At 36.8% G+C, this 25,477-nt stretch overlaps 1 protein-coding gene across 1 annotated transcript in view; it reads right to left on the bottom strand.

The window, feature by feature from the left end:
* The window catches only part of ADAMTS19 (ADAM metallopeptidase with thrombospondin type 1 motif 19), a 144,585-nt gene that overhangs the window by 13,017 nt on the left and 106,091 nt on the right, over positions 1–25,477 (bottom strand). The window contains exons 17-22 of the mRNA XM_065663858.1: positions 24,336–24,416; positions 18,063–18,220; positions 17,115–17,268; positions 14,054–14,189; positions 11,738–11,942; positions 9,697–9,849 (exon numbers count right to left, since the gene is read on the bottom strand). Coding sequence (XP_065519930.1) covers positions 9,697–9,849; positions 11,738–11,942; positions 14,054–14,189; positions 17,115–17,268; positions 18,063–18,220; positions 24,336–24,416 — 887 coding nt within the window. The remainder of the gene's footprint in view (positions 1–9,696; positions 9,850–11,737; positions 11,943–14,053; positions 14,190–17,114; positions 17,269–18,062; positions 18,221–24,335; positions 24,417–25,477) is intronic.

The following is a 25,477-nucleotide window of genomic DNA, read 5'->3' as shown; positions in this document are numbered from 1 at the left end:
CAGAACTGAACACAAGATTTGAGATGCGGCCTCACCAGTGCCCAGCACAGCAGGGATGAACCCTGCTGGCCACAGTATTACTGATACAGGCCAGGATGCCATTGGCCTTCTTGGCTGCCTGGGCACAAGCTGGATCATGTTCAGCTCCATTAATCAGCACTCCCAGGTCCTTTTCCACCGAGCAGCTTTCCAGTCACTCTTCCCCAAGCCTGTAGCATTGCATGGGGTTGTTGTGGCCCAAGTGCAGGACCCTGCACTTTGCCTTGTTGAACCTCATACCACTGGCCACTGCCCATCGATGCAGCCTGCACAGATCCCTCTGCAGAGCCTTCCTGTCCTCCAGCAGTTCAACACTCCTAACCCAAATTGGTGTCATCTGCAAACTTGCTGAGGGTGCCCTTGATCTCCTCAATCAGATAACTGATAAAGATATTAAACAGAACTGGCCCAGTACTGAGCTTGTGACTGGCTACCAGCTGGATTTTATTCCATTCACTACCATTCTTTGGGCTTGGCCATACAGTCAGTTTTTTACACCTGTACATGAAGCCATGAGCAGCCAGTTTCTCCAGGAGAATGCTGTGGAAAAGAGGGTCAAAAGCTTTACTAAAGTCTAGGTAGACAACATCCACAGTCTTTACAACATCTACTAAGTGGGTTACCTTGTCATAGATCAGATTAGTCAAGCAGGACCATTCTTTCATAAGCCTGTGCCCTGTGCTGACTTAGCTTGATCTCCTGGCTGTCCTGTACACATGTTGTGATGGCACTCAAGATAATCTTCTCCATAAACTTCCCCAGCACCAAGGTCAGACTGACAGGCCTGTAGCTCTCTGGATCCTCCTTCTGGCCCTTGTACATAGGTGTCACATTTGCTAACTCCAGTCATCTGGGAGCTCTCTGGTTAGCCAGGACTGCTGCAAGTGACTGGAAGTGACTCAGTGTCCACTTCCACCAGCTCTCTCTATACCGTTGGGTGGATCTCATTTGGCCTCATAGACTTGTGTGTGTCTAAGTGGTGTATCAGGTTTGCTGACCATTTCCCCTTGGACTATAGGGGTTTAATTTCTGCCTCCTGTCCCTGTCTTCTGGCTCAGGGGCCTGGCTGTCCTAAGAACGTCTGGTCTTACTACTAAAGGCTGAGGCAAAGAAGGCATCAAATACCTAAGCCTTCTCGTCATCCTTTCTCACTGTGTTTCCCCCCACATGCAATAAAAGATGGAGATTCTCCTTAGCCCTCCTTTTGTTGTTTTTGTATCTAAAGAAGCATTTTTATTGTCTTTCATGGCAGTAGCCAGATTAAGTTGGGCTTTGGCCCTTCTAATTTTCTCCCTGAATAACCTTACATCCCTGTAGTCCTCCTGAACTGCCTGCCCCTTCTTCCAAAGGTCATAAACTCTCATTTTTTCCCGAGTTCCAGCCAAATCGCTCTTTTCAGCTTGGCCGGTTGGCTCGTCTTTCAGCACATGGGGACAGCCTGCTCCTGTGTCTTTAAGATTTTGTTTTTGAAGAATGTCCAGATTTCCTGGACTCTTTTGCCCTTCAGGACTGCCTCCTAAGGAAGCCTGTCAAACAGGCTCCTGAAGAGGCCAAAGTCTGCCCTCTGCAAGTCCAAGGTTGCAGTTCTGCTAACCCCCTCCTTTCTTCTCCGAGATGTGAAAACCATGATTTTGTGACTGCTATGCCCAAGTCAGCCCCCAGCAATCACATCACCCACAGGTCTTTCTCTGTTCACAAACAACAGGGAAGCAGGATGCCTTCCCTGGTTGGCTCCCTCACCAATTGTCTCAGGAAGTTATCTTCCACACACACCAGGAACCTCCTGGACACAATGCCTTCCAGCTCCTCTTGTTTGTTACCTGCGTGGCATGCACTGGTACAGGTGAACTTCCCCTGGGCTATTGATCCCTCCATTTTTTGGGGGGAAGAAGCCCTAATTCCTACATGACCATTCTCAGGTGCTTCCACAGTTTCTAACACATCAATAATCCTTATGTCTTTGCTGCCTTATAGATCTCCATTCCCTACCTTCACTGCGATGGCAAGCCGAAGGACCTCGTCCTTCACTATCCCTCAAACACTGACATGCTCCCCTCAGGCTTATCTCTAGTGAGCCTGGTTTTATCCCTTTTCCCTTTCAAGTCTCGTTTAAAGATCTATGAATGAGCCCTGCTACCTCCTGTGCGAAGATCCTTTCCCCCACTTTGAGACCAGTGTATCCCATGTGATCCCACATAACAAGTTGTTTTTGAAACAAAAACCTTAAAAGCAAAACAGAGAAAATTAAGTAAAAAAAACCCTAAAACCAAACCCAAACTTATAACTATCTATAAAACTTTCACAGATAACTATTTCTTCAAAATGTCTAAATACATTATTCAATGGAAGAAAATGAATTTCCAGATAATGATTCTAACTGCGTTATTAGTAGGAAAACTGAAGTGTAACACTTTCATTATGAATGATGAGATCACCCAAAAGCATGACTGTCCTGAAAGAGCTATCAAAGGGCCAGGAGACAGACATTGTTGAGCTCAGTTGATGTGATCCCGTGATAAACGTCCCAAAGAATGATCATTGCTTTTATGTGAACTCTGTTTGATGTCAACATTATTGGAAGTATTTGTGGCAAGGTTAGATGAGGGAACTCTGGAGATTAAATGCAGACCTATGAACAACAGCCTGAAACAGCACAGATAAAGTGGAAAAGAAAGTCTTTCTCTGAGTATTTAAAAATACAGAATACTGCCAGTAAGTCTTTAAAACTGGTAAACGAATAATGTTAAGTAGTTATTTTGATTCTGTTTTGCCAGTCAGAAATCACAGTCTTTAATCTGAAACAATTATTTTAAAAAAGTCTTCAAGAATTAGCTAGTAATTGTATTTTTAAAATATTTTCAGCTCGTAACTAATTACAAGTTATTAAAAATAGTAAAAAGTGGGAATCACATAAATTAAAACAAAATAACAAAAAACCCCTATACTTTTGTGAGAAAATGAGGACTTCATAGAAGATCAAGTTTATCACAAGAATGAACACCTGAAGCAGTATTATCTGTATTAACTGCATGAAAGATACAATAAAAAAATGCATGAAAGAAAAAAAGTTTTCCAACACACAAAAATCAGATCCCATAAGAGCAGAAGGATTACATAAATTCTAACAGAACCCAAGTGAACCAGCTAAATGAGTTACATGTTGGCAGATGATACAATCAGAGATGCTGAGGAAAATATTTTGGAAAGAGAGAGAGATGATCTTAGAGATGGAGATATACCAGGCAAAAAAAATGTTTATTGGATTAGATTTCAGTACTGGACATTTTCCTGAACACACTAACAGCTTTGGAATGACTTTTCAGTTATCAGAGAAAAAAATCTAGGCATTTCACGAACAGACCAATGGAATTATTTGCCTGGTGTGTATCACTAAGCTAAGGCAAGACATTAAGACAAAGTAATGAACATGCAGCAAAAACCTACACTGAAAAGATAAAAAAAGCATTTGGTTCAAAGTATCAGGGGACTTGTGGTGTTATGTGATGGTATTTTTTACACATAAATTTAGCATAGCTACTTGAGACACTGGAATTCTGATGATGAGCACAGTCCCTATATTATAAAATTTTGTTAAGAATAATATTTTTAGATCAATCCTGACTGAGCAAGAATTAGTGTTGCCACAAGGACACTTAAGGGATGCTCCGTGTTACTACTACTCCTCATTCAGAAGAGTACTCTAGGATACAAATCCTGCTAGTTGGGCTATAAAGTTCTGCATTGTAATGGTTGTGTGGTAGGGTGTTAGAATAAAGATTTCACTGGTAAAACACTATTTATCTACCTGCGAGTTATGCATTATTTCACTTTTCATGAAAACATGTCAGCTTAATATTTGGGAGCTGAAGTCATGCTTGAACAATATTGTTACCATCCTAGACATTCAAATTTTTTATGTCACTGTGTATAGTCAAAGACTATTTTTAAAATGACAAAAAAAAAAAAGTTGCAAATTAGCATTTTGGAAGTCCACTTTATGCAGGTTTTGGACTCTAGAGTATGACTCTGTTCATCACAGTTGAAAAGGGTCATTAATGCTAAAAGACAGTACCAGCACTTTTCAGACCAAACATCCACTCTACCACTTTTCAGTAAGGCTGTAGGAAGAGTAATTTGTCTGGAAAGAAAGGTGTCACATCAAAAAGCAAAGTGGATACCCTGGATCTCTGAATCCAGAATACTACTAAAATAACTATCACAGCTACCTATCTTTTTTGGGCAATGCCAGATTGCCAAATCTGCCAATTCAATAAACAGCTGGACAAACTGCCAGTATAGAAGGTAATTACAGAAGGTAAAGGGACAGTTAGATGTCAACAACAGAAAACAGCAAAATAGAGATCATGGGTACAGCATGGATACCTACAGTCTATTCAACTTCAGATAAAATGGGCTACATGGCATAGTGAAAAGTTTTCAAAATTCACACCAAGTAACACAGCAATTTCTGCTTCACTAAGAGAAATCTGGTTTCTCACACCAGTAAGCCAGAACAGTGTCAATCATACCTGTCAATTTTAAGGAGTGGCAGACACTGTTAAGGCAAATAGCAGCCAGACTGCTTCACTTATAGCTATGGTTTCAGGCTGTAGGTAGAACCACGGAGGTTATGGCTGGAGGGAGCACCCATAAAATTTGTAAAGCTGCCCAAAAGTTCAAAGTCTATGACTGCATACTAACAATATTTAGTTCTGAGATACTGTTGGAAAGCATAATTTATTTATAAAGTTCTCAACTATCTATTTTAGCAGCATTTTTATCATTTTAATTCTACTTCCAGGGAGTAAGAAAACCCTAGCTTGTTCCAGTATATTTCAGCTCTCCTTTTCTTTTAGATTTTCCTAGACTTCCTTTAACTGTTAAATCAGTCAACCTTTTAACTACTGATCTGTGACACTAGCATGCATCTCCCTGGAAACCTCCTTAAAATCAGCACAATCCAAAGCAATTTCATGCAATAGCTGAATTCGTCAATATTACCCATTTCTTTTTCAGACAGGCTGTGTAAGTGAATCTCCTCTTTTCCCATACCACTCTTTCAGATGGCACCCTGCAGCATACTGCACATCATGCAACAAGACTGTGGTTGTACAGACCTGCTTAAGTACAGCTTTCCAGTTTGGCATTCACAAGAACTTTGCTTATCCTAAAGAGGCTTGTAGCAAAAAAAAAAAAACCAGCAAAGATGTCCCAGTATATCTAAGTGTGGTACAGATACCAGAATTTCCCATTTATGTGCAACTCTGTATGTGTAAAAAGTGGATATTTTTTAAATCTTTTGCAGTCTTATTAGTGTTTTTACCTAGTATTAAGGGTGGTCTTGTTCTGTCTTTCTAGAAACTAACATGAAATTACATTTATTCCAAGCAAAATACTACAGTACATTGATCTCAAAACATGCCACCTTTATCTGAAACAAATTATGTTAATATTACTGGATTGGTTAGAAATGTACAAAATTCTCCCCACTCTCATTTCATTATATTGACATCTTCCATATGATTTGCTCATACTTTAATTCTGAAACAAAGACATAGCTCATTTGCTGGAAACTAACTGTATAATTAAGTCAATATAAAAGTTATTAACATGATGGCAGTATTATTTTGACTTCTATTATTTCACAAAAATAACACAGTTTCTTTGTCTATAGATCTACTAATAGTGTCATATTTTGACTTATGGCCAGCACTGTTCTGTTTCTGGAATCTGAAAAAGCTAACAAGTTTGAATGGGAATCCAAAGAATAAAACCAAGGCTAATTACCTTGTCAGTAACACTAATATTAACCAAATTCTACTTGTTTTAATTGAGGAGCAGCAAGCAGTTGAGTCAATTTTCTGTGGGAATTTAGGGCTGGTTTCCATATTTAAGAACACAGTTTAAAGACTGAATGTTCCATGCTGTTGAATTGCTGGCAAAAAAGAATTTTTTTTTTCTTTTAATCTGTCAATTTTGACATGTTCTTTGGTTGAGACAGAAGAGGAACAGTCCTCGTCACTGATAGCTGCTTTTTGTACCACTCAACTGGGACATCTCTCTGTGACCTGTTGGGTTCATTCTGTCTCCCCCCAACAGCTGGAGGCTTGACTTCCCCAACAATAGACACATGTGTTTTCTAGTGGGCACTTGCATGTAGTGTCTTAAATAAATAAATTGGAAAGTAGCTTCAGATGTTCTTTCAGTCTTAGTGGAAAAAAATTAACAGATTAACCTTTGTTCCCCAAACAAAAAAAAAAGGTTCGTCTTCTGAACCATTGGGACCATTATCCTAGATGTTGTATTTGACTACTCTGTATCTTCAGTCTAGTAGACACTATTTAGAAATTCTACTGCTGATGATTCTTCAGTTTCTACTGAATGCATTCCCTTTCCAGCTTCCATAGCCAAATCTTTTCTGGGCTCCTATACACATACTTTATACTTCAGCTTACAAATGGCTGCTCCTAAATTCTACTCTGTTGTACAGTGTTTTGATCCTATTGTCCCCTAACGAATCTTTCCAAAAAGTTTCTGGTATAATATCATATCAAACTTAAGCTTTTAATTAATATTTTAAAAACCCACTTTCCAAATTATTCTCCCTTCCCAAAATTCATCCTGCCTCTCATGTTTCATTTATTCCACTGATGTTCTGAAGATTCTACATACTAGCAGTAAAAACAACAATTAAAAAATTCCTACATGAAGCATAGTACCTTAGTCCTGTTTTTCAACCACTCTATGCTGTTGACATTTAAAGTCTTTTTTGGAGAGTGACTACTACAATGATGTGAACTTCTCTAGTAAGCCAGGCAGATGTGTAAACACGAAGTTCATGTGCATTTCATTTCACTTCTCCCCTGCCTACTTGTTTACCTTTAGATAATTAATTCCTTTGAGTGTGACCCTATCCTGGCATAGACTTGAAATGAATGGCAACAGGCAGCTTAGTAAAGGACACTGCTGTTAGTAAGACTGAGCTACACCTCACCCTAACCAGTGCTATAGTAGCTATGAGCTTTGTTCATCTGAATCTAACCTTTGAATTGTTAAGTTTGGTATTCCAAGGATAGCATTCACTGGGAAAAGATAATGTAACTGGTAATGAGCTTCAGAAGCTCAGTTTGAACCTTTATTCTTTACTCTCTCATCATACTAATTCTCTTCATGAAGGCAGGGACAGAGGCCAACTGATGTTAAGAGCAGCAATATTTAGCATATTGACCAGCTTGCTGACTTAAGAGCTATTACGGAGTTTAATGCTGCATACAGGCTAGCTTATACAGCATACTTTTAAATTAATCAGGGTTTTAAAAAGATTGATGTACTTATTGACTATTGGAGCTGCAATTTTGGTCAAATTTTATTTGATCTTGGTATTAATGTTAAAACATTGAGCATAAGAATTATTTGATCTCTATGTGACTGGACCTCTATAACAAATTAACTCCATTAAAGCACTGCTATGATTATTAATAATGTTATTTTTCAGTAATAGTGCTATTTAAGCTTCATTTAAAATTATGCCTTAGGAGTTAGAGGGGAGCAGCAAAGCCAATAAAGGATCATGTTAAGGCTCTTGATTCAATGTGTGAAAGATGTCATCTAACTTCTTCAAGCCAAGTCTTGGCGTTAGCTTGGGTGAACTTGGCTCTGCTCAAAGGAACAGCCTTCTGTCAATGTCAAGAACAATCCTAAAGAGCAAAAACAGTGAACACAGAAGGCTGCACTCAACTTCTGAGTTAGAAACAAACATTGAGCAAAGATTAATATTTATCTGAGTTTTCCATTTGTTTTCCCCATTGCAGACATATTAACATGTATGCCATGACTTCATGTTGCTAGGTACTCTAGCAATGGAACAGAACAGCAACAGGGAAAAAAAAAATCCAACTACATTTTAAATTGAACTTATGTCTGCGTAGAGAAACTAAAGTATATATTTTTTGGTATAAATCTTGGAAAATCTCAGCTGCACAACTCACAGGCTGTATATTAACTGTTCAGCAGATTATTTTGTCAGTTTCATATGAAATTATTTCCTCCTCTTCTAATTTTGAAGTTTAAAGTACAATTTTGGTGACAGCATTACAGCTTTAACTGTGGGAAGAAAGCAGAACTAACAAGATGTCAGTAAATTTTAAACAGGAAGAAGTAAGTCCTTGTACATTCCTCCATGACATGGATGTTTGTGAAAAATATATGAGCTAGAAGATAAAGATCTTTTCTCCAGAGGGCACTGGGAACACAGTGTAACTGTCTAAGCATCCCCACATAGCCTCAGCACCCCAAATTTAACTGCCTCAACTAAGAAAGCAGATAGTCATTTCTCCATAATCTACTCCCTGTTGCTACTAGCGTTAAATGATGGAAGTTTTTTACTGCAGTTCTGTGGTATATATAAACCTTATTGCCAAACATATCTTCTTGTAAAATTAACCCTGTTACTGAAGGTTAGTTGCTTCTTTTGCTTTAAAAAATAACGATTATACTATTTTGTGCTTTTGAAGTAACCAAGGTATGGGGGTTATCTTCTAGTTTTTGTGAAGCTGTTCCAAAATATTTTCAAATATTTTAAATTATCACCACTATAAGAAAAAAAATCCAAATCATGCCACATTGTCCTTTACCCTTTAAAACTGAAAAAAGGAATGGAATAAATAGTAATGTGATAGTGACAATTTGTACCCTATCATCATAAAATGGGAGCTCCCAAGCAGAATTCTGTGAAACACTACTTGCCCACAGAGTACTTGCAGCTAGTTCTTGGAAGGCTGGCTAGCCATACACTGCTGGCTTTAGTCCTTGTTTCCAGCTGTTACCTCACATGAAAGACAACTAAAAATACATTAAATACTTCTCCATACAAGCAAGTTAAAAACTGCTGCAATAATGTTATGCCCTGAAAGTAGTTGTGTGCAAAGTCATGAAGAGAAGAAAGGAAAAAAAAAAAAAATTACAGTCTCTCTGCTAAAGTGTGGTCTGTGATATGGCAAGAGAAAACCTTGACAAGGTTCAATTTCAGTATTACAGCATGTTTTTGATATTCAAAAATGCACCAGATCTTCAACCTACAACACACTCAATTACAGATCTATCCACTGTTTTCTGTTACAGTTTGGCCTGTGCTTATGTGCCTCACTGAAATAAAAATCCGTATTCAAAGGAAATAATGTACTGACAACTATGTCAGGTGTTCAGAACAGACAATAATAGATGCTTCCTAGATATTAAATGGTGTGGAAATTTAATAGGCTAAAGGTCCTTCTTTATAAGGGTGGAGCGTGTAACTTATTGGAAAGACAAGTAAAATTTGCAAACACAAATTAATGAAATGTGCAAACCGTGATGTCGAAATGAGCTACAGCTTCTGAAGCTGCTTGCCTGCCTACTGACAACATTTAACTTATACCAGACTTTCATGATAGTGAAGATTCATCTATGCTTTCTTATTTCTGGTTTTCGTTTATATGGTGGTCTCAGTGTGACCACCTGTTTTGGGTAGTTTGGGTTATTTTTTGGTGGGTTTTTTTTTGTAGCCTTATTGTTCTCTCAGCTGGAGACTCCTACACTTCTGTTAAAAGCAATTATTACAAAGAATTTGGCTTGAAAAACATATTATGCCTTGGGGCACTAGTATCAAGAATGCCTCACCTTAGACCAGTCTCCCATTCTCCAGATAAAGCATTTGGAATAGTCTTCACAGTCCTCTGCTTCTTTAGGTCTTGTGGACAAAACACATTTCTTGCGGGGATTGGTGCACCTCACAGTCCGATGCCTTACCCCCTTACCACACTTTACAGAGCACTGTTGGAAAAAGATGTTTTTCAGATTTCCATAAAAGTCATAGTTACCACATTTTATTCCCTTCTAATGACCTCTGCCAGGCTAACATAAATATTTCAAGACTTCAGTGATTTCCTACCTTCAAATATTCAATTGCATAGGAACTGGATTTATTAGAAATTAACAAATGAACAAAAATCATTATGGGCAGAAAGATAATATTTGCATTTTCAGCTAAAAACACATAGTTAGATCAAAAATTATTTGCCTGAGGAAAACCTAGGCTTTTGGATAAGAAAACATCTGAAAAGTTATGATGAACTATTATACTGAAAACATTAGGCAATCTTTGTTCTACAAATGAAAGGAAGTGTAATGAAAGAAAATCTACATAATATTCACAAGAATAAGATATGAAGCAACTTCAGAAAAATTCTGCTAGTGTCTAAGAGACCTTTTTTGGGAGGGAAAAAAGTTAAACCAGAAAAGTAAATATTCTAAAACTATGCAAGAATCCAGACTGAATTTGAAAATTCAAAGTCTGCATATGCAGCATGTGAAAACTCTCTTTGAGTTGCACAGAAGATCATAATCTATGTTTTTTCTACCATTCCCACTTAACTCTGCCAAAAATTATGCCATTTCCTTCTCAAAACATTATCACTGCTTTTGATCATCCCACTGCTTGCAGATTAAAACTCTCTTTTGCCAAGCTGATTATAACTGCAGGAAGCAGTAATGGCCAGCTTCCAATGTAACAGTGATAGTAGGATTGGCCATGGGAAACACCTCACTCTTCAAAATATATTTATTGCTTCCAACAGAAACATGCTCACTTATTTCTCATCTCTTAAGTAAAACAAACCAACTAAACAATCTGGGTTTCTTTCTCACACCTCTGAAAGTGAATACCATTCTTCTCACAAACAGTCCTTGCATTATAGACATCTGCTTACCAAACTAGGAACTGTTGCTATATACTTCTCTTATCTCTACCTTAGCATCTGCTTTTCGTCTTTGGAAAAACTTCCTGTGTCTTTGTCTTTCTTGTTTGGGGATTAAGGGATGCTGGTGAGTAGGAGACCTCAAAGAAGGGCCTGCATCCACATTCAGAAGCTGCTGTTTGTATTTTCAACCTGAAGGGATCCATAGTTCAGCTTCTGGTATGGGAGGCATTCAGAATTGCCTTTGCTCTTCAAATGGAGAGAGAAGCTTCAAACAACCCATTCAGCTTGCCCAGATGGAAGCGGTAACAACATCCTTCTTTCTCCACAGTCAATTACTTTTAGAAGTAGTATAGCTTTTAAGAAGAGCAAGAAAGCCAAATGAAGATGCACATTAAAAGATCTTAAATTAATGAAGCTTTTTGAATAACAATTACATTCTAAAGCAGTGCTTCAGGATGCAATGTATGCAAAATTCTGTCATTTGGAAGCCCTTTTGCCCACTGTTTGTGGCGTTCTTGGAAACAGAGGTGAGAAGAGAGAGAAAGGCTCCCCTCATAGCCTCTCTGAAGCAGAATAGCAGCACCCATCCACTGATCAGCAACCCTTGGTACAAAGGTATGTCAAACGAAGTTTCTACTCTGAATCCAAGGTCTGGCAGCTTATACGTGATGGCGTTAATTCCATTTACTCTTAGTTACTCACTAATACAATCAGGAGATACATGATGACATGTTCTTGAAAACTGTCCAAAAGAAACTGTTCCAGGACATTAACTAGGTAAAATGTAGTAGCTCCACATGGCTGGCTTTCCTAGTCCCTAATCCCTTTGCTAGATCACTGCATGAGGACCACGAAAATCATCAGGCTGACCTGTGCCACTTGTCACTGAAAAAATCATTTTCGCAAAACCCGGTAAGGCATAAATAATCACTATGGACTATTTGTATAAATAAATGCAGCACCTCAGACCAGACTCCTGCCTCCCACACAGTCATGCAGTCCTGGCCTTCACAGCGCTGTGCAGAAGCAGGCTTTGGTCCAAGGCAATCCCTCTCCTTAGCTCTGATCAGGGTCCCATTTCTGAGCTGCTGCGTGCAGGCTACTTGTCTGCTCTGGGTCCCTTTTCCACAGGTCCTTGAACATGGAGTCCATTCTGTCATCATCCATCTGCAAAGAAATACAGACAATGCAGTAACAAGAAATCAGAAAAGCACCACAACATACATTTTGAAGATGATAGATCACTGTTAGAGTGATAGCCTGACTGTTACATGCCATCCATGTGAAGTCCAGCATTCTTTGAAAATACTCAGTTGCAGGACAGAATCAATCCTGTGTGAAAGGCTCATTGCTCATTTTATACTTCTGGAGGAAGTATATTTCTGGAGGAAGTATAAAAGCTCAGATTTCTTCATGTTCTTCAGGGTCAGGCCTAACTCAGATTCTGTGGTTTAAATCACAGCAGCAAAGAAGGCTGATGCCACTTGGCAGAGCCCACATACCTGGAGAGCAGTCGTTCCAGAATATAGTTTTCCCCTAATGTTCTGAATCTCCAGACTATGTCCACGTGCCCTTAAAAATCAAACAGCTCTGCCACTGATGCAGTACACAAGTGTATCCCAGGAGACATTGATTGCAAGGAAAAGTTTTTTAGGAAACTGATATTTCATTAACCTGATCCAACCTTCTGTCACACATTTGTTGTAAGAAAATAAAACATTTAACTAAGATTATTTTTATTATCAGTCCAGAGACATAATTTACAAATCATAGCCTGTCAAGATAATTCAACAGAGTTTAAGATACTTCTTGAAGTGCAAATAACAAACAACTAGTTATGCAAGCATATGCTTTAGTTAATTTCTACTGAAAGCTAACAATATTTTGTTTTGTACTAATCATTAATACTGGATTAAAACTGCTTATGATGCCTTTTTACATTTCTCAGCAAAGCAATTAGCAACATTTCAATGTTTCATTTAATAAGCTGGAAAGAGTACAGAACACTGAAAATTCATAGTTGACAATGCCTCAGAAAAAAATCTAGACTATTCCATTTCTATCCATTAAGTGCACAGTGATGTTAAATACATAAAATAAATAAAATAAAATAATAAAATAAAATAAAGATCTCCTTAAGTATGTATATAATAAAATACAAATAATCCCTCCAAAGTGTAATGCCCAAGTCTGAGGAAGTCCAAACCTCAGTGGTTTGGTCTTACTTAAAATGTATCATACCTTGCATTTTAGCAATTTCAGTATTTTACCTTTTCCAAGAAAGCTGTCTTCTAGTTCATTTTCCATAAATTCTTCAACAATATTTGCATTTTATTTAGTTTGATTTTTTTCTTTAAAAATGCCAAGTATATCTCCTTCAGATGACTGCAGTAGACCTATCCCAATGCTTATTCCTGGGGATGCTAGCCAACTATTGCTAGCTGACCTCCCCCACCTTGAAAGGTGGTAGATACTTTAACAAAGACCACACAATTCTTGGGGACTTCCTTAGCCATAATTCTTAGCTACCATATGGAAACAGGATGGCAAACTCTGAAATGGGTCATTGTTCCAGCCTGGCCAGCCAGTGCGTGGAGCAGGCTGCTATCTTTGCTGCAGGGAGACCAAATGAGGTGGGCTTAGCAGGGCAAAGGCTACATGCTGCAGCTGCCTCCTGGGGGTGAATTCACAGAAAGAAAGCTCCTTCTGCTTCTTCCATTAATCCACCATCAGAGTCTGGTTCTACCTATTGATTCATATACAGAAGAGCACATGGGGAAGGAGGCGAAAAGTGAGCAGAAGGTGTTCTACATTTCAAGTCACATCAGTGTAGAATACCTGATTAACAGTGATTTATTTATTTATTTACTACTTGGTGCACTGAAAGCTTACTGAGAGCTTTTAAAGGACAGAAGCCTTGACTGAACAAAACCCTAAAATATATCATTAATTAAGAGCAAGGGATTAAATCCACCTTTATATAAACAGCATTTAAATTTCAATTTCGTAGTACACATCAGTGTGTGAGAACATTTCCTCAAGAAAGTAATGAGTTGCTTTATTGAGTAAGAATCTATGAAAGCATGGTGCTTAAGGGATCTCTTCCATCAAAACTCAGGGCAAACAGTAGCCAGTGTTTCTGTTTTCCCTACAGTTTGCATTATAACCTTTTGGATGCATGTAATATACATATCAATTGCCAGAATCAGTCATGTCTCTTAGCTCCTAAGATTTTTACATCTAGATATTACAGTTTAACTTAACCGAAACAATATTACCTGGTCTGGCATGGCTGCTCGTTGCACTTGCGGATCTGCGGTTCAGGCTTTGTTAAATATTTGCACTTCTTATTGTCCACAAGGCTGATATTCTTGTTCATAATCTTCGTGCAAGAGACTGTTGTCTTTCTTTCACCTAGTTTAAAATGAAGCACGTATGTGGGGAAACCAGAAACATGCAACTTCATTAAAAAAGGACAAAGGTATCTTTATCAGTTACAGCTATTTTATGTACAGTTTGGCTAAAAGAATTGTAAAACCTGTACAAGAAAACAAAAGCTAGTAGGGAGCCTAAGAGACATATTAAAGTTTGTAGTGAACAAGGTGATTCTCTAATCCAGTCTTTGCACACTATGGTCAACAGTTTTCCTACTTTATTCATGTAACTAGTCATAGGCCAAACCCTTAGTCTTACTGGAATAATTGTTTCTTTCTTAAATCACTGAAACCCTAGCATTGAGAAAAGCTTGCAGAAAAATTACATAGAAAAGTATGGTGTTTAATTTATATATAAAATGATGAAATGAATGGCAGGTCCTGATGCTCCATCTTGCTGAGCTTAGTAGTACTGCCTGGTTTAGCAGCACACTGGTAGACTGGCTGGTACTCAGCTGAAGGAATTCAGCACATGCAGCCTTCAGTAAGGAGTCTGCACTATTCCCCACGAACCAATGAGGCCACACAACTGACCTGATCTGTAGGGTAATCATTTAGGAAGTTAGGCGCTCCCTGCAGAGACCTAGAGCATGTTCTGTACAGAAACCTTGCCCTGATGCATGGGTTGTAGCCCAGTGTCTCTTGAAGCTGGAAGTGTCATAAAGCAGATTTATAAGCAGTACTACTACCACAAGCAATAACTTGCAATCAGACTGCAGCATAATTTTTAGACAACTAGCAATCTTTGTATTAAAGACTTCAATTAGTTGTTCCTTCAGTTACGTTTTGACACTCTTGTTTCTATCTGGAAGTTTACCAACAGAGAAGGTGCGTGCAGGAGCGGGGCAGACTCCAGCACGCAATGTTCACCAGCGGTCAGAAATGTGCCTGTGGATGGAACAGTTAAGTTACAAATGTGCATTATGTGCGTGACCAGAGCTGACATTTTACACAGCGCTTGTGTATTTGACAGCACATACAACTAATCTATCATATACAGCATTTGAAATGTTTGACAATTCTTTCTGCATTTATATAATACAGCTATGTATTCCTATCCTCTCCCCCACAAAAAGCTTTTCTGCAACACAGGAGGTTGCAGGCTAGTTACATTCATAAACATGCATGAAACCACATGCATGGTTTCATCATGGTTTCATCATGGTTTCGTGGCTTCATCAGTAGTTTCATCCTGACATACACTTTAAGCAGAACTAATATTATTTAGTAATATTATTTAATTAGATTCATCAAAATATTGATGTTAAAAATTGAATCATAAATATTTGCACAGGGTACAAGCTGAAGCATTTAAATTTCATTATTGCTTCATATTTAAGCTAAGAGCTGAAAGAACAGTTAAAATGCTTAAGTTTAAAGTAAGAAAAATCTTTCATGTCTATTTCACAATATTTGCAGTAAAAATTCCTCTTATGGAACTTTGTATTAACTCAGCTATTTTAGACATTAACATAAAATGATGGCCAGTTACAACAGAAAAATATGATAAACATTGCAGTAAAACACTTATTTATTTAAGTGTTAATGTAGAATAAATTACCAACATGCTGAATTTTAAGACTTCTCCAGATGATAGGTAACTTCAGAAATATTTAGGGCAATAATGAGAGACTGTGGTAGCATTAAAATTACTCTAAAAATACTTCAGGAAACTGTAAAAAGCATGAATATTCCAAGTGAATAGGAATGCACTACTAAGAAACAGGGGATGCTACTAGCACCACGTACAAAATACCTTCAGGGAAGAAGCCTTCTTACCAAACCACAAAAAGCATGTTTATGGAAACTACAGTAATCTGTCATGACACTAGGATTGTTCACAGAGTCAAAGGAGCTAGAACACTGTGTTCTTTAAGCTGCTGTTATGAGAAAGTAAAGCACTTCCAGGCCCTCTTATTCAATCACAAGGTGCACAGCAGTGTTCAGAATGTCTGGTCAGAGCAACCATGACTGTCAAGGTCATAAGCAGGAATGACAGGTATCAAAAGGCAATACAGTATTCACAGTGTAAGTGTGACTGATTGCACAAGGTATGAAGAGATCTCTATAGGCTGCATTAATTAAAAAAAAACTCTGAAGTGTTTTTTCAGTGCAATTATCTATCTGAATAACCATTTTCTAAACAGCACTTTTAAAGGATTTTCTTACAGCAGTACTGTTCATGTTCCAATATTTGTTTTTATAACCGTATTCTGTTCTTCCAAATTCACATTTTTATGGTTATAAACATAAACATAGGAAAAATATCACACCAGCATACTAATATCTGCTGTTGTAATATTTGTTCCATATGTTTCTGGATCATCTTCAACTCATGTTACTAACTGTACACATTTGATCTGAGACTGGGTTGAGCTTTTCTGTAGTTTGAAATGTCTTTTACAGATCATTTATCTTCAAAAGTTCCAAATACAGAGCGGAATGCATATGAACTTTCTATTCTTGTTCTAGCCCTTGCACTTGTATTTCTTCTTGGAAACTGTCCTGAATTTGCTTTGCTGATCTAGATTTTGCTCCTTCACTAGCATCTTTTTCTACTTACTTTATTTAGTTTTAATCTTTTCCTAGGGTTATCATTATTCTTTTAATATAATCAGGAAGCATGAGACTGAAGTATGTCCACCACTGTATGGAATCATACAAGCCACAATAAAGATATTACTATGAAATATACAGCACTGGCCATCAGAGCCTTAAGTGTCAATATGCCATGTGTTTGAGAGACACATGTACACACAGGGTATACATAGATTTTCATATGCACATTGTATACACACATGTATATGTATTCTGTATATACATGCACATTGTATATATATATAGATACATTTTTATTTTTTTATACATACGTGTGCGCATTTGCACATTTTTTCTTTTATTTTACCTCCTCCACATACAGCATCACAGTCCTCCCAGCCAGAATGAGTCCACATGAAAAGAGGCTCCGGTACTTTAGAGCTCTGATTCTCAGGAAGAGGATCCAGTGGAATTGTGTACTCATAGTGTAGACCATAGCTCTGGTCATGGAAGAGCAGCACCTGCAAGATACAGAGAAGGAAAACCTACCTATGTACATAGACACTGTGGGAGACAAACTGTGAGTAGATAATCTTGAAAAATGTGATATAATGACTTAATGCCTTTCAATCTCCTAATGGATTTCATAGAAAAAATTAAAGAGAGTATCCAAAGCAAGACAATGGGAAAAATTATTTAACTTAACATAAAGGTTAAACAATAAACAAGCACACAAAATTCACCAGATATCTGGAGGACAATTATGTCTTGTAATTTCAGTGCTCTTAAATAGAGGAGACCTTTCTTAGATGCATCAGATTTAAAACTCTTTTGGATATACCAGTCACCTTACTGCATTTGATAGATTTTGAATAGTGAAATACTTCCTCATCATGTCTCCCTCTCTGGTGGCTATCAACTCTTCATCCTCTACACTGAACACATCAAACCCCTACTTTTTCATGGAGAACTTAGTGATTGCAATACAGAAATGGCAATGCTGTGCAATAATGAGCCAGAATGAAAACCATTTTATATTAATTTGAATCGCTCTCCTAAAGCACATCAGCTTTTTACGACATTTGTAGGAATGGTGGGACCTTCCATCCTGCCTCAACAATGCAAGGATTATTCTTGGACTTAAATGCATTTTTTAGGAAGTAGGTTAACAGATATATATATATATATAAGCAGGTGTATATATGTATATAAGCATACGCAGATCTCATTATCTTCAGGAGACTGGAAAAAAGATTAGTTATTATGCTATATAATAGGAATCGGGTAAAAAAAAACCCAATCCATATTGTCATACCAGTAAATGTAAAGGTGATGTTGTGGGACCTTTGGCTGATATTTTCTCCCAGAGACCTCTCCGAATGTAATGGACAGTGGTCCCAGCAATATTGAATGTTCCCGAATGCTCTATCTTCCAGTCACTATTGATTGACTGTTTTCCAGTATCTCGAAGAGCTGCAAAATATATGAAAAAAGCCCAATATAAAATATGTCTCTTCCATAGTGATTCGGACCTCCTTTCACTTCCTGTTCAGATAATTTGAAAAGTAGGTGAAATCACCTGTTTGCAAAAGATATTTATGGATCCTGATATACGTGAACTTCAACTGGAACATGCTTTAGAAACACTTTCTGGAAGGAATGCTTGGCAAAACTATGTGTGTTTAACGTTACTTGAAGTTAACATCAGTGCTTTAATGCCTGAAGAGACTGACAGGCTCCAGCATATTTCATAATTTGATCACAGAATTTATTTAAAGCAAAGGTAACAATTACCTATTCCCAGGGTGGTAATTTCTATAATCATAAAGTCATGGTAAACAAAATTTTCACAAGACAACATTCAAGATCTGTGGAATTAGGCTAAATCTTAAAAAAAAAAAAATCATCTTGAGAATTCTTTCCCCTCTAATAATTACATTAGTTATTTTACATTAGTTACATTAGTGCCTATTTCTTCACCTTCAAATGTGACAACACTACTGTCATCTATACTTATTTAAACACTTTCACCATATAATTTGATGCTTCTAACAAACAGAAAAAGCTTGTTCATTTTGGCTGATCATTCCTTTTGTTGGCCAAATTTATATTCAAAAGTGTCATCAAGTCAGGTAAAATCTAACTCACACATTGAGCACATAGGCTTTCACATTAGTTTTCTATAGTAAATGAAATAGATTCTTCTGTAAAGGACTTGTAATGTTATTTAATTTTACTTTATTTTTTTATGTTCAGATCAGGTCTGAATAGTCATGTGAAGTAGAACATACTTGAAGTCACCTTCTTGACAAGACATTTCATACATTCCTCTTCACCGAAATTGCATGTTTGGGATCAGACCTTTGTAAGAGAACCTTGACAGTTTAAGGCTTGCCCAAAATTTCTTTTTCAAAGTTGTAAGTTAATGTGAGTCACTCCTATAATTATCTTCTCTCCTATTCATATTTATACTGTTATGTTTTGTTTCTATGGGAAACAATGGCAACAGGTCTATGGACTGGCAGAAATCCAGTTGCATAAGACACCACTTCTGTGTACCACTGCAGCACTGTGTTAGAAATATTAAGACTATAAAATCCATTAATGCTGTAGAACAGCTCTGTACTAAAAAATACTAGTGATTTTACAAGATATTAAAATTGGTATTTTAGATTTAGTCATTCTGTTATTAATGGTAATTAAGTTCTATTTAGTGTTTAAACTGTAGGGCCAATCCTCTTCCCAAAACAAACGTACTTGAAAGCACCAAGGTCCAGTTGGGTCATGCTGCTCAGATGGAGCAGCATTCTCTCCCTAGAGAGCAGCAGACCTCGCATCATTTTGTCTTGTCTTTAAAAAGAACATGCGTGTCACAGCACAGTAACTTGGGCAGGGTAGTGGAATTCCAGCCCCAGAATACAAGCAGTATGCCATATCTTGCATTTTCTGCTTTCAGATTCCTCACTTGAGCCACTGGAGTTAAACAAAGTAAGAAAGGGTATCCTCAAGCCTAAAATTTAGGATTGAATTCAGGCAACCCAGCTTCACTCTTGACTCTGTCGTACCCTGTATTGTAAGCAAGTTCACTGAGTTTTACTCCAAATAACTCACATATTCCCAATCTACTTAGCTTTTGATAGAGAAGGATTTTCTGTACAAAGTAATGACATACAGGAAGAAAATTCAGTGCACAAATGTATCCTCTCTCAGGTTATAAAACAAATCCAGCAATACATCTACAACTAAAAAGACAAAAAACCCCTCAGGCTGTGAAAACTTAATTCATCTGTAACCAAGACCAAATTTTCAGTGCTAGAATAACGCTGCTAATTACAAGTCTATCTCTGCAGAGCATAAACCAGCCATCATCACAGTGACAGTTAAGTGGTGGTGGTGAGTGCAATGTATTTTTAATTACTGCACAAGGGATATACAGTTCTATTTTCATGAGGTGCAATGTGCTACGCAGCCATAGAGATGCAACATTTCACAGTTCAGCTATTGCATCTCCCAGTGCTCAGTGGGGAGCAACAGTGCCCACTTGCTAAATCTGTTTCTGTTAATCCTTTATATTTTTTCTATGGGAAAATGTGAAATACTACACCATTGTACTAACTTAGAAATTTTTGCTTAAGGTGAAATTTCCACACTTTACAGGGAAGTTAAGAAGAAAGGTAATTGCTCCAAATTAAGATGAAAGTTGACATCTTTTTGAATTGTGAATTTTACCTTTTGTTCTGTGCAAAATTTAAGTATGCTTTCCAAGAAAAGTACCAAGAGAATGTCATTTTGCCTGACCCTTATTTTTTTCCAGAAAATACAAAAAATATCTGACATTTAATCATAAATAAGAGAACTTTCACTGGCATCTTTTGTCAACGGCATCATTGTTTCACCTGTTCAACCTGTTTCCATTCAGGTTATCATGTGTTCCCTTCAAAGCCATCTTAAGAGCCGTAAGTCTTGAGATTTGAGTAACTTTTTGAAAATTTCAATTGAATTAAATCTTACAGGTTAGTAGTTCCCAGGATCTTCCTTACTACAGTTTTTAAAAGGGTGCAACATTCCCTTTTCTGCAGTCACTGGGGCTTTCACCTGACCACCATGACTTTTTAAATATGCTTGAGAGTGGCTTGGCAACTACATAAACCAGTTCCATTAGGGCTTTGGGATGCATTCATTGAGTCCCATATACTGCTGTATGTTCAGGTTCCTCAGGTGTTCTTGAATCTGACCTGCGATAGAAAGAACTTCATTCGACTGTGTTTAAGTTTAGGGAGCTGAAAGATGTAGGAAGACTGTTTACCATTAAAACTGAGGCAAAAAAATTATGGAGTACCTCGGTCTTCTCCATGTTTGTTGTTATTAGTTCTCCTCTTATTTATCAGCATACGTGTCCGTGTATGTGTGTATATTTTCTTTAACCTTCCTTTTCTAACATACCTGCAGAAGCTCCAATTATTCTTTGCATTTCTTGCCAAACACAGCTCCAACTGTGCTCTAGCTTTCCTGATCTCATTTGTGCATATCTGAGCAGCACCCCTATGTATTTCACAAGATACATGATCCTGGTTCCACTGCCTATGCATTTCCTTGCACTTCAGTTTGACCAGAAGTTCCTTACTGTAATCTTTCTTTTTGTATCCTGCATTAAGAAACTTTTTTGAAAAAATTTTTACACCTGCCAAATATACATGAAAATTTAGCAACACAAAAGGCATTATCTTAGCCCACAGGAATCTAGATAATGATTGAAATAACTTTTTTTGTAGCTGTTCTTACAATAAGTTTTTTTTAAGTAATCGAATATGAGCCAAGTTTTACGTCAACACTGTTATAAACAGACAGGGTTATTACTGCTAGCTCATTCTTAAAAATAAATGTCAAAATTAATAGGTATAATCTTTAGGAAATATTCTCAAATTAAATAAACACTCTTGCTACAAAGTAATTTCTATGGCTGAATATTGATGCAAGAACAATCAGAGTCTCTCATGCATTTTCTCATATAACTTCAGTAGGGAACAAATACCTAATGTCTGGCTATATCACTGCTCATTCCTCCCCGCAGGGGAGAACATACGGGACAGACTGCAACAGACAATCAATTCAGAAAAAGCAGCTGCATCCTACACATTATCTTTTCTCCTAGGATGTCACAGATCCTGCTACTGTGGTATATGCTGATATACCTCAGATAAAGAAGGTATTTGAGGTGGTCAGGTACAACTCCTCTGAAGATCTGCTTCAACAACACAGTCACACAATGATGCTACTGATGTGTGCTGTAAGTTTAGTCATCACTTTAGCAACATCATTGCAGCTTCCAGATCATAGTGAGTCTGGTTCCTGACCACCAGCTAAATACAGAGAAGGGTGTTTCATTTTGACTCCCTCTGTATTTGACCTGTGCTATACAACAGAGATCAAATATTCCCTCAGTTTAAATTAGCTACTACTTCGTAAGCCACAGCTCTCAGCGTACACTGGATTAAATTGTGTTTACAGCTATATCTCCAATTATACTATTACTAATTGTATAATAAGGTATATTATTTGAAAAAACATAATGCTAAAATGTGTTTAGAGAAATGGGGTACAGAGAAATGTACAGAGAAAGAGGTACAGAAATGTAAAGTACTATGCAACACAAAGTTAGCATAGAGAACTGTAAAAGAAAACAAATCAGAATCATGAATTTAATCTGTATTATATTTCACATTTTTAATCACAGTATTTTGAAGAATATTGTTTTTAATACAAAATATATATGCTTTCTCCCCCAAACTTTTATCCTATCAAAAAATATTCCCATTTAAAACGTCACTCCTTTTCAGTTCAGACTGTTATGCTTTCAGAATATATCTTCTGTAAATGAAGAAAGTTTAAATACCTTCCACTAGCAAAGAAACCAAAAAAGTGCAACAACACAGGTTTTAATTTGCAATACTGTAATAGACCTGTTCCTGGTTCCCCATAAAGGCTTAACAAAAAAATATTGCAGTGAAATACTATCTGATTCTCATTCAGACTGACAGTGAAATTAAGAAAAGTAAAATTGAAGTGACATACAATTAAAAGCTAATTAGCAGCTTTCAAAAATAAGCAGATGGACTGACAGTATTTCACGAGTGCGAAAAGCATTACATAATTTTTCCCTTTTTTAAGGTAAGGGATGAATCAGTTTCCTACTCATAGAAAAAGAACTGATTTCCCTAAATACAATTCCAACAGTTATTGATTTTTGCATTATTAAAGAAAAAAAAAAAAACCCAAAAAAAAGAAAAAACAACAAAACAACTAAAACCAATAGTACAATTATATTTCTGTTGTCCACCACACGGGGGGTGGGGGTGGGGGGGGTGGGGGGGGGAATACAACAAAAAACGAACAACAAAAAAAACCCAACTTGATTGGACACTCTTATATATCCACATCTGTGGTCCACTGGTGAACACTGAAATAACTGAGATCTCTAAATCTCCTCATATCTTAACACAACAGATGCAGACCCCATGATAAACCCAAAGTCACCCATTGATAACTTAGCCTGTCATAACTAAGATTTAACATCTTCTGAATTCGCTCCATTGAATGTTCTCAATTGAGAACACACAGAAAAAAGTTTTTTTAAATGTAGATCTTACTTTTGAGCAGAACTAAGAACAGTGATTAAACTAAAGAATTCTTCATTATCTTATTTCTCATACTAAGTCTCTCCCAATTTAAACTTAAGGAGGGCATGGAACAGCACCAGTTATGATACTTCAGATACACACTGTTAACAATAACACTAACAAAGTATAGTCTCCTACACCACAGCTTCAGAACTCATTGAAGCAGAGAAAAAAACATTTTTCTATGAAAAAGAATTTCATTTAAGTGTATAACTAAAAAAAACCCCAAAACCTGCAAAACCAAAACCCAAAAAAACCTCAAACCCAAACCAAACAACTACAACAAAAAAACCCCAAATGCGCCCTCCTCCTAAACTAAAAATTCATTGTGATTAAATTTGTCCATTAAAACAGTCAGACAATTCAAAATAATGCAAAGAAATACTTTTCTGCTTTTTAAATCTGATTTTACAAATTTTGTTTGGCTTTGTTGGTGGTTTGCTATATGCTGGTCAGTGTGGGGTTTCTTTTGTTGTCTGAACACAAATCATTCCATGTTTCAGCATAAAACTCTTTTTGCTATTTTTAATGTGAAATATTTTCTTTAGTGCTTTCAATATGGAAAATTGCAAATGTTCATGTATGCAGATTTTTTTCTTAAATCATCTGATACATTCTTTGAAACATTTCTCTAAACAAAATGACAAGAGACGAAAGCTCAAAATAAAATCTGTATGAAGAATGGTACTATAACCATTACCATTTTTTTACTTTGTTGTTTATTTCTACAGAATTTTTTAGGCATGTATTTCACAGGTATTTTTTTCCACTCAGTTGTTGTTTTTTTTTTTTGTTTGTTTGTTTGTTTGTTTGTTTTTTTTGTAATTTTTTAAATCATATAAGCATCTTTAGCTGACGCTTTTCAGTGTTGTCCAAAACAGGACATGAATACCAAAATAGATGACATTTACCTAAATAGCTGCGAGCTGGTTTTTCTTCCACAACTTTGATTCTTCTTGCTCCTGCAGGTATCACCAAAGCTTCCACATAACCTAAACATGGGACCAGATGTCCCAAGTTAAATAAAAAAGTGTAGAAAAATTAATATTGTACATTTTTTCATTTCTTCTCCCAGAATTATTTTTTTAAATGTAATAAGTTAATATAGTACTGGTTTGCGGGTTCTTCTAAAATACTGAAGCAAGCTATGAAATTGTGCCCTATGTGTTAGTATACACACCATAATATAAAAGAGTATATGAAAGTAAAATGTAACAAGAATTAGTGAGGCTGGGCAGGCTGGGGCTGGATCTGAAGTTGTCTTTGGACACTGTTTAGTGTCACCATCACCTCCGTATGACCATAAAGGGATTCCGACTTCACTGAGTGTGGAGGCAAATGATATGGCACTAAAACCCAAGCAAACTTCCACTGTTGTGTGTTTGTTGGTTTTTTGTTTGTTTTGTTTTTTGGAGGGGTGGGGTTGTTTTGCTTTTTTTTAGTTTGTTTGTTTGTTTTATATTTTTGCTCCATGTCCCTCTTCTGTTTTCAACACATTCAAATCCTGATATGAATAGCTTTAATGTTTAAGTTTCCTTATTAGTTATTTGCTTTACATTACAGTGGGTTTCTGAAAGTGTTGGACTAAAACATGGTGTTGAACAGTTTGCTTTAAGAAAAAGATGTGAAAAGGCAATGCAGATGAAAAACACTTTGGAAGCAAGAATATTATAAATAAAAACCTATTTACCTATTTTAGCTTGTCCCTTAAGAACTTAAGAAATTGTAAAGTAAACCAAATTTTTATTCTGTGTAGCTATGTAATGTTCTGTATCAAAGTACTGAGCATTTACAACACCTTTCTGAAACACCAAAATTAAATTGTTGCAAAGAAGCATTTTTAGCTTCAATTTCTTCAAGCACTAGTGAAGCTTTCTAGGTATTGTTGACAGTCCAGCTTCCTAAGAAGGAAAATACACAAAACCCTGAATAAACTTGAAAGCATGTGGATATTCAAATTAGCTACAAAAGAGAGCTGACATATTTTAATTTCTATTAGCAGTCAACTTCTTTATAGTTTTTGGTCTTGTGGTCCTCCATGATTTGAGATCCC

The sequence above is a fragment of the Lathamus discolor genome, chromosome Z (genome assembly GCF_037157495.1).
Source record: "Lathamus discolor isolate bLatDis1 chromosome Z, bLatDis1.hap1, whole genome shotgun sequence".
Classification (NCBI taxonomy): domain Eukaryota; kingdom Metazoa; phylum Chordata; class Aves; order Psittaciformes; family Psittacidae; genus Lathamus; species Lathamus discolor.
Note: the sequence above shows the minus strand (reverse complement) of the source record. Positions and strands in the feature narration are given on the sequence as shown.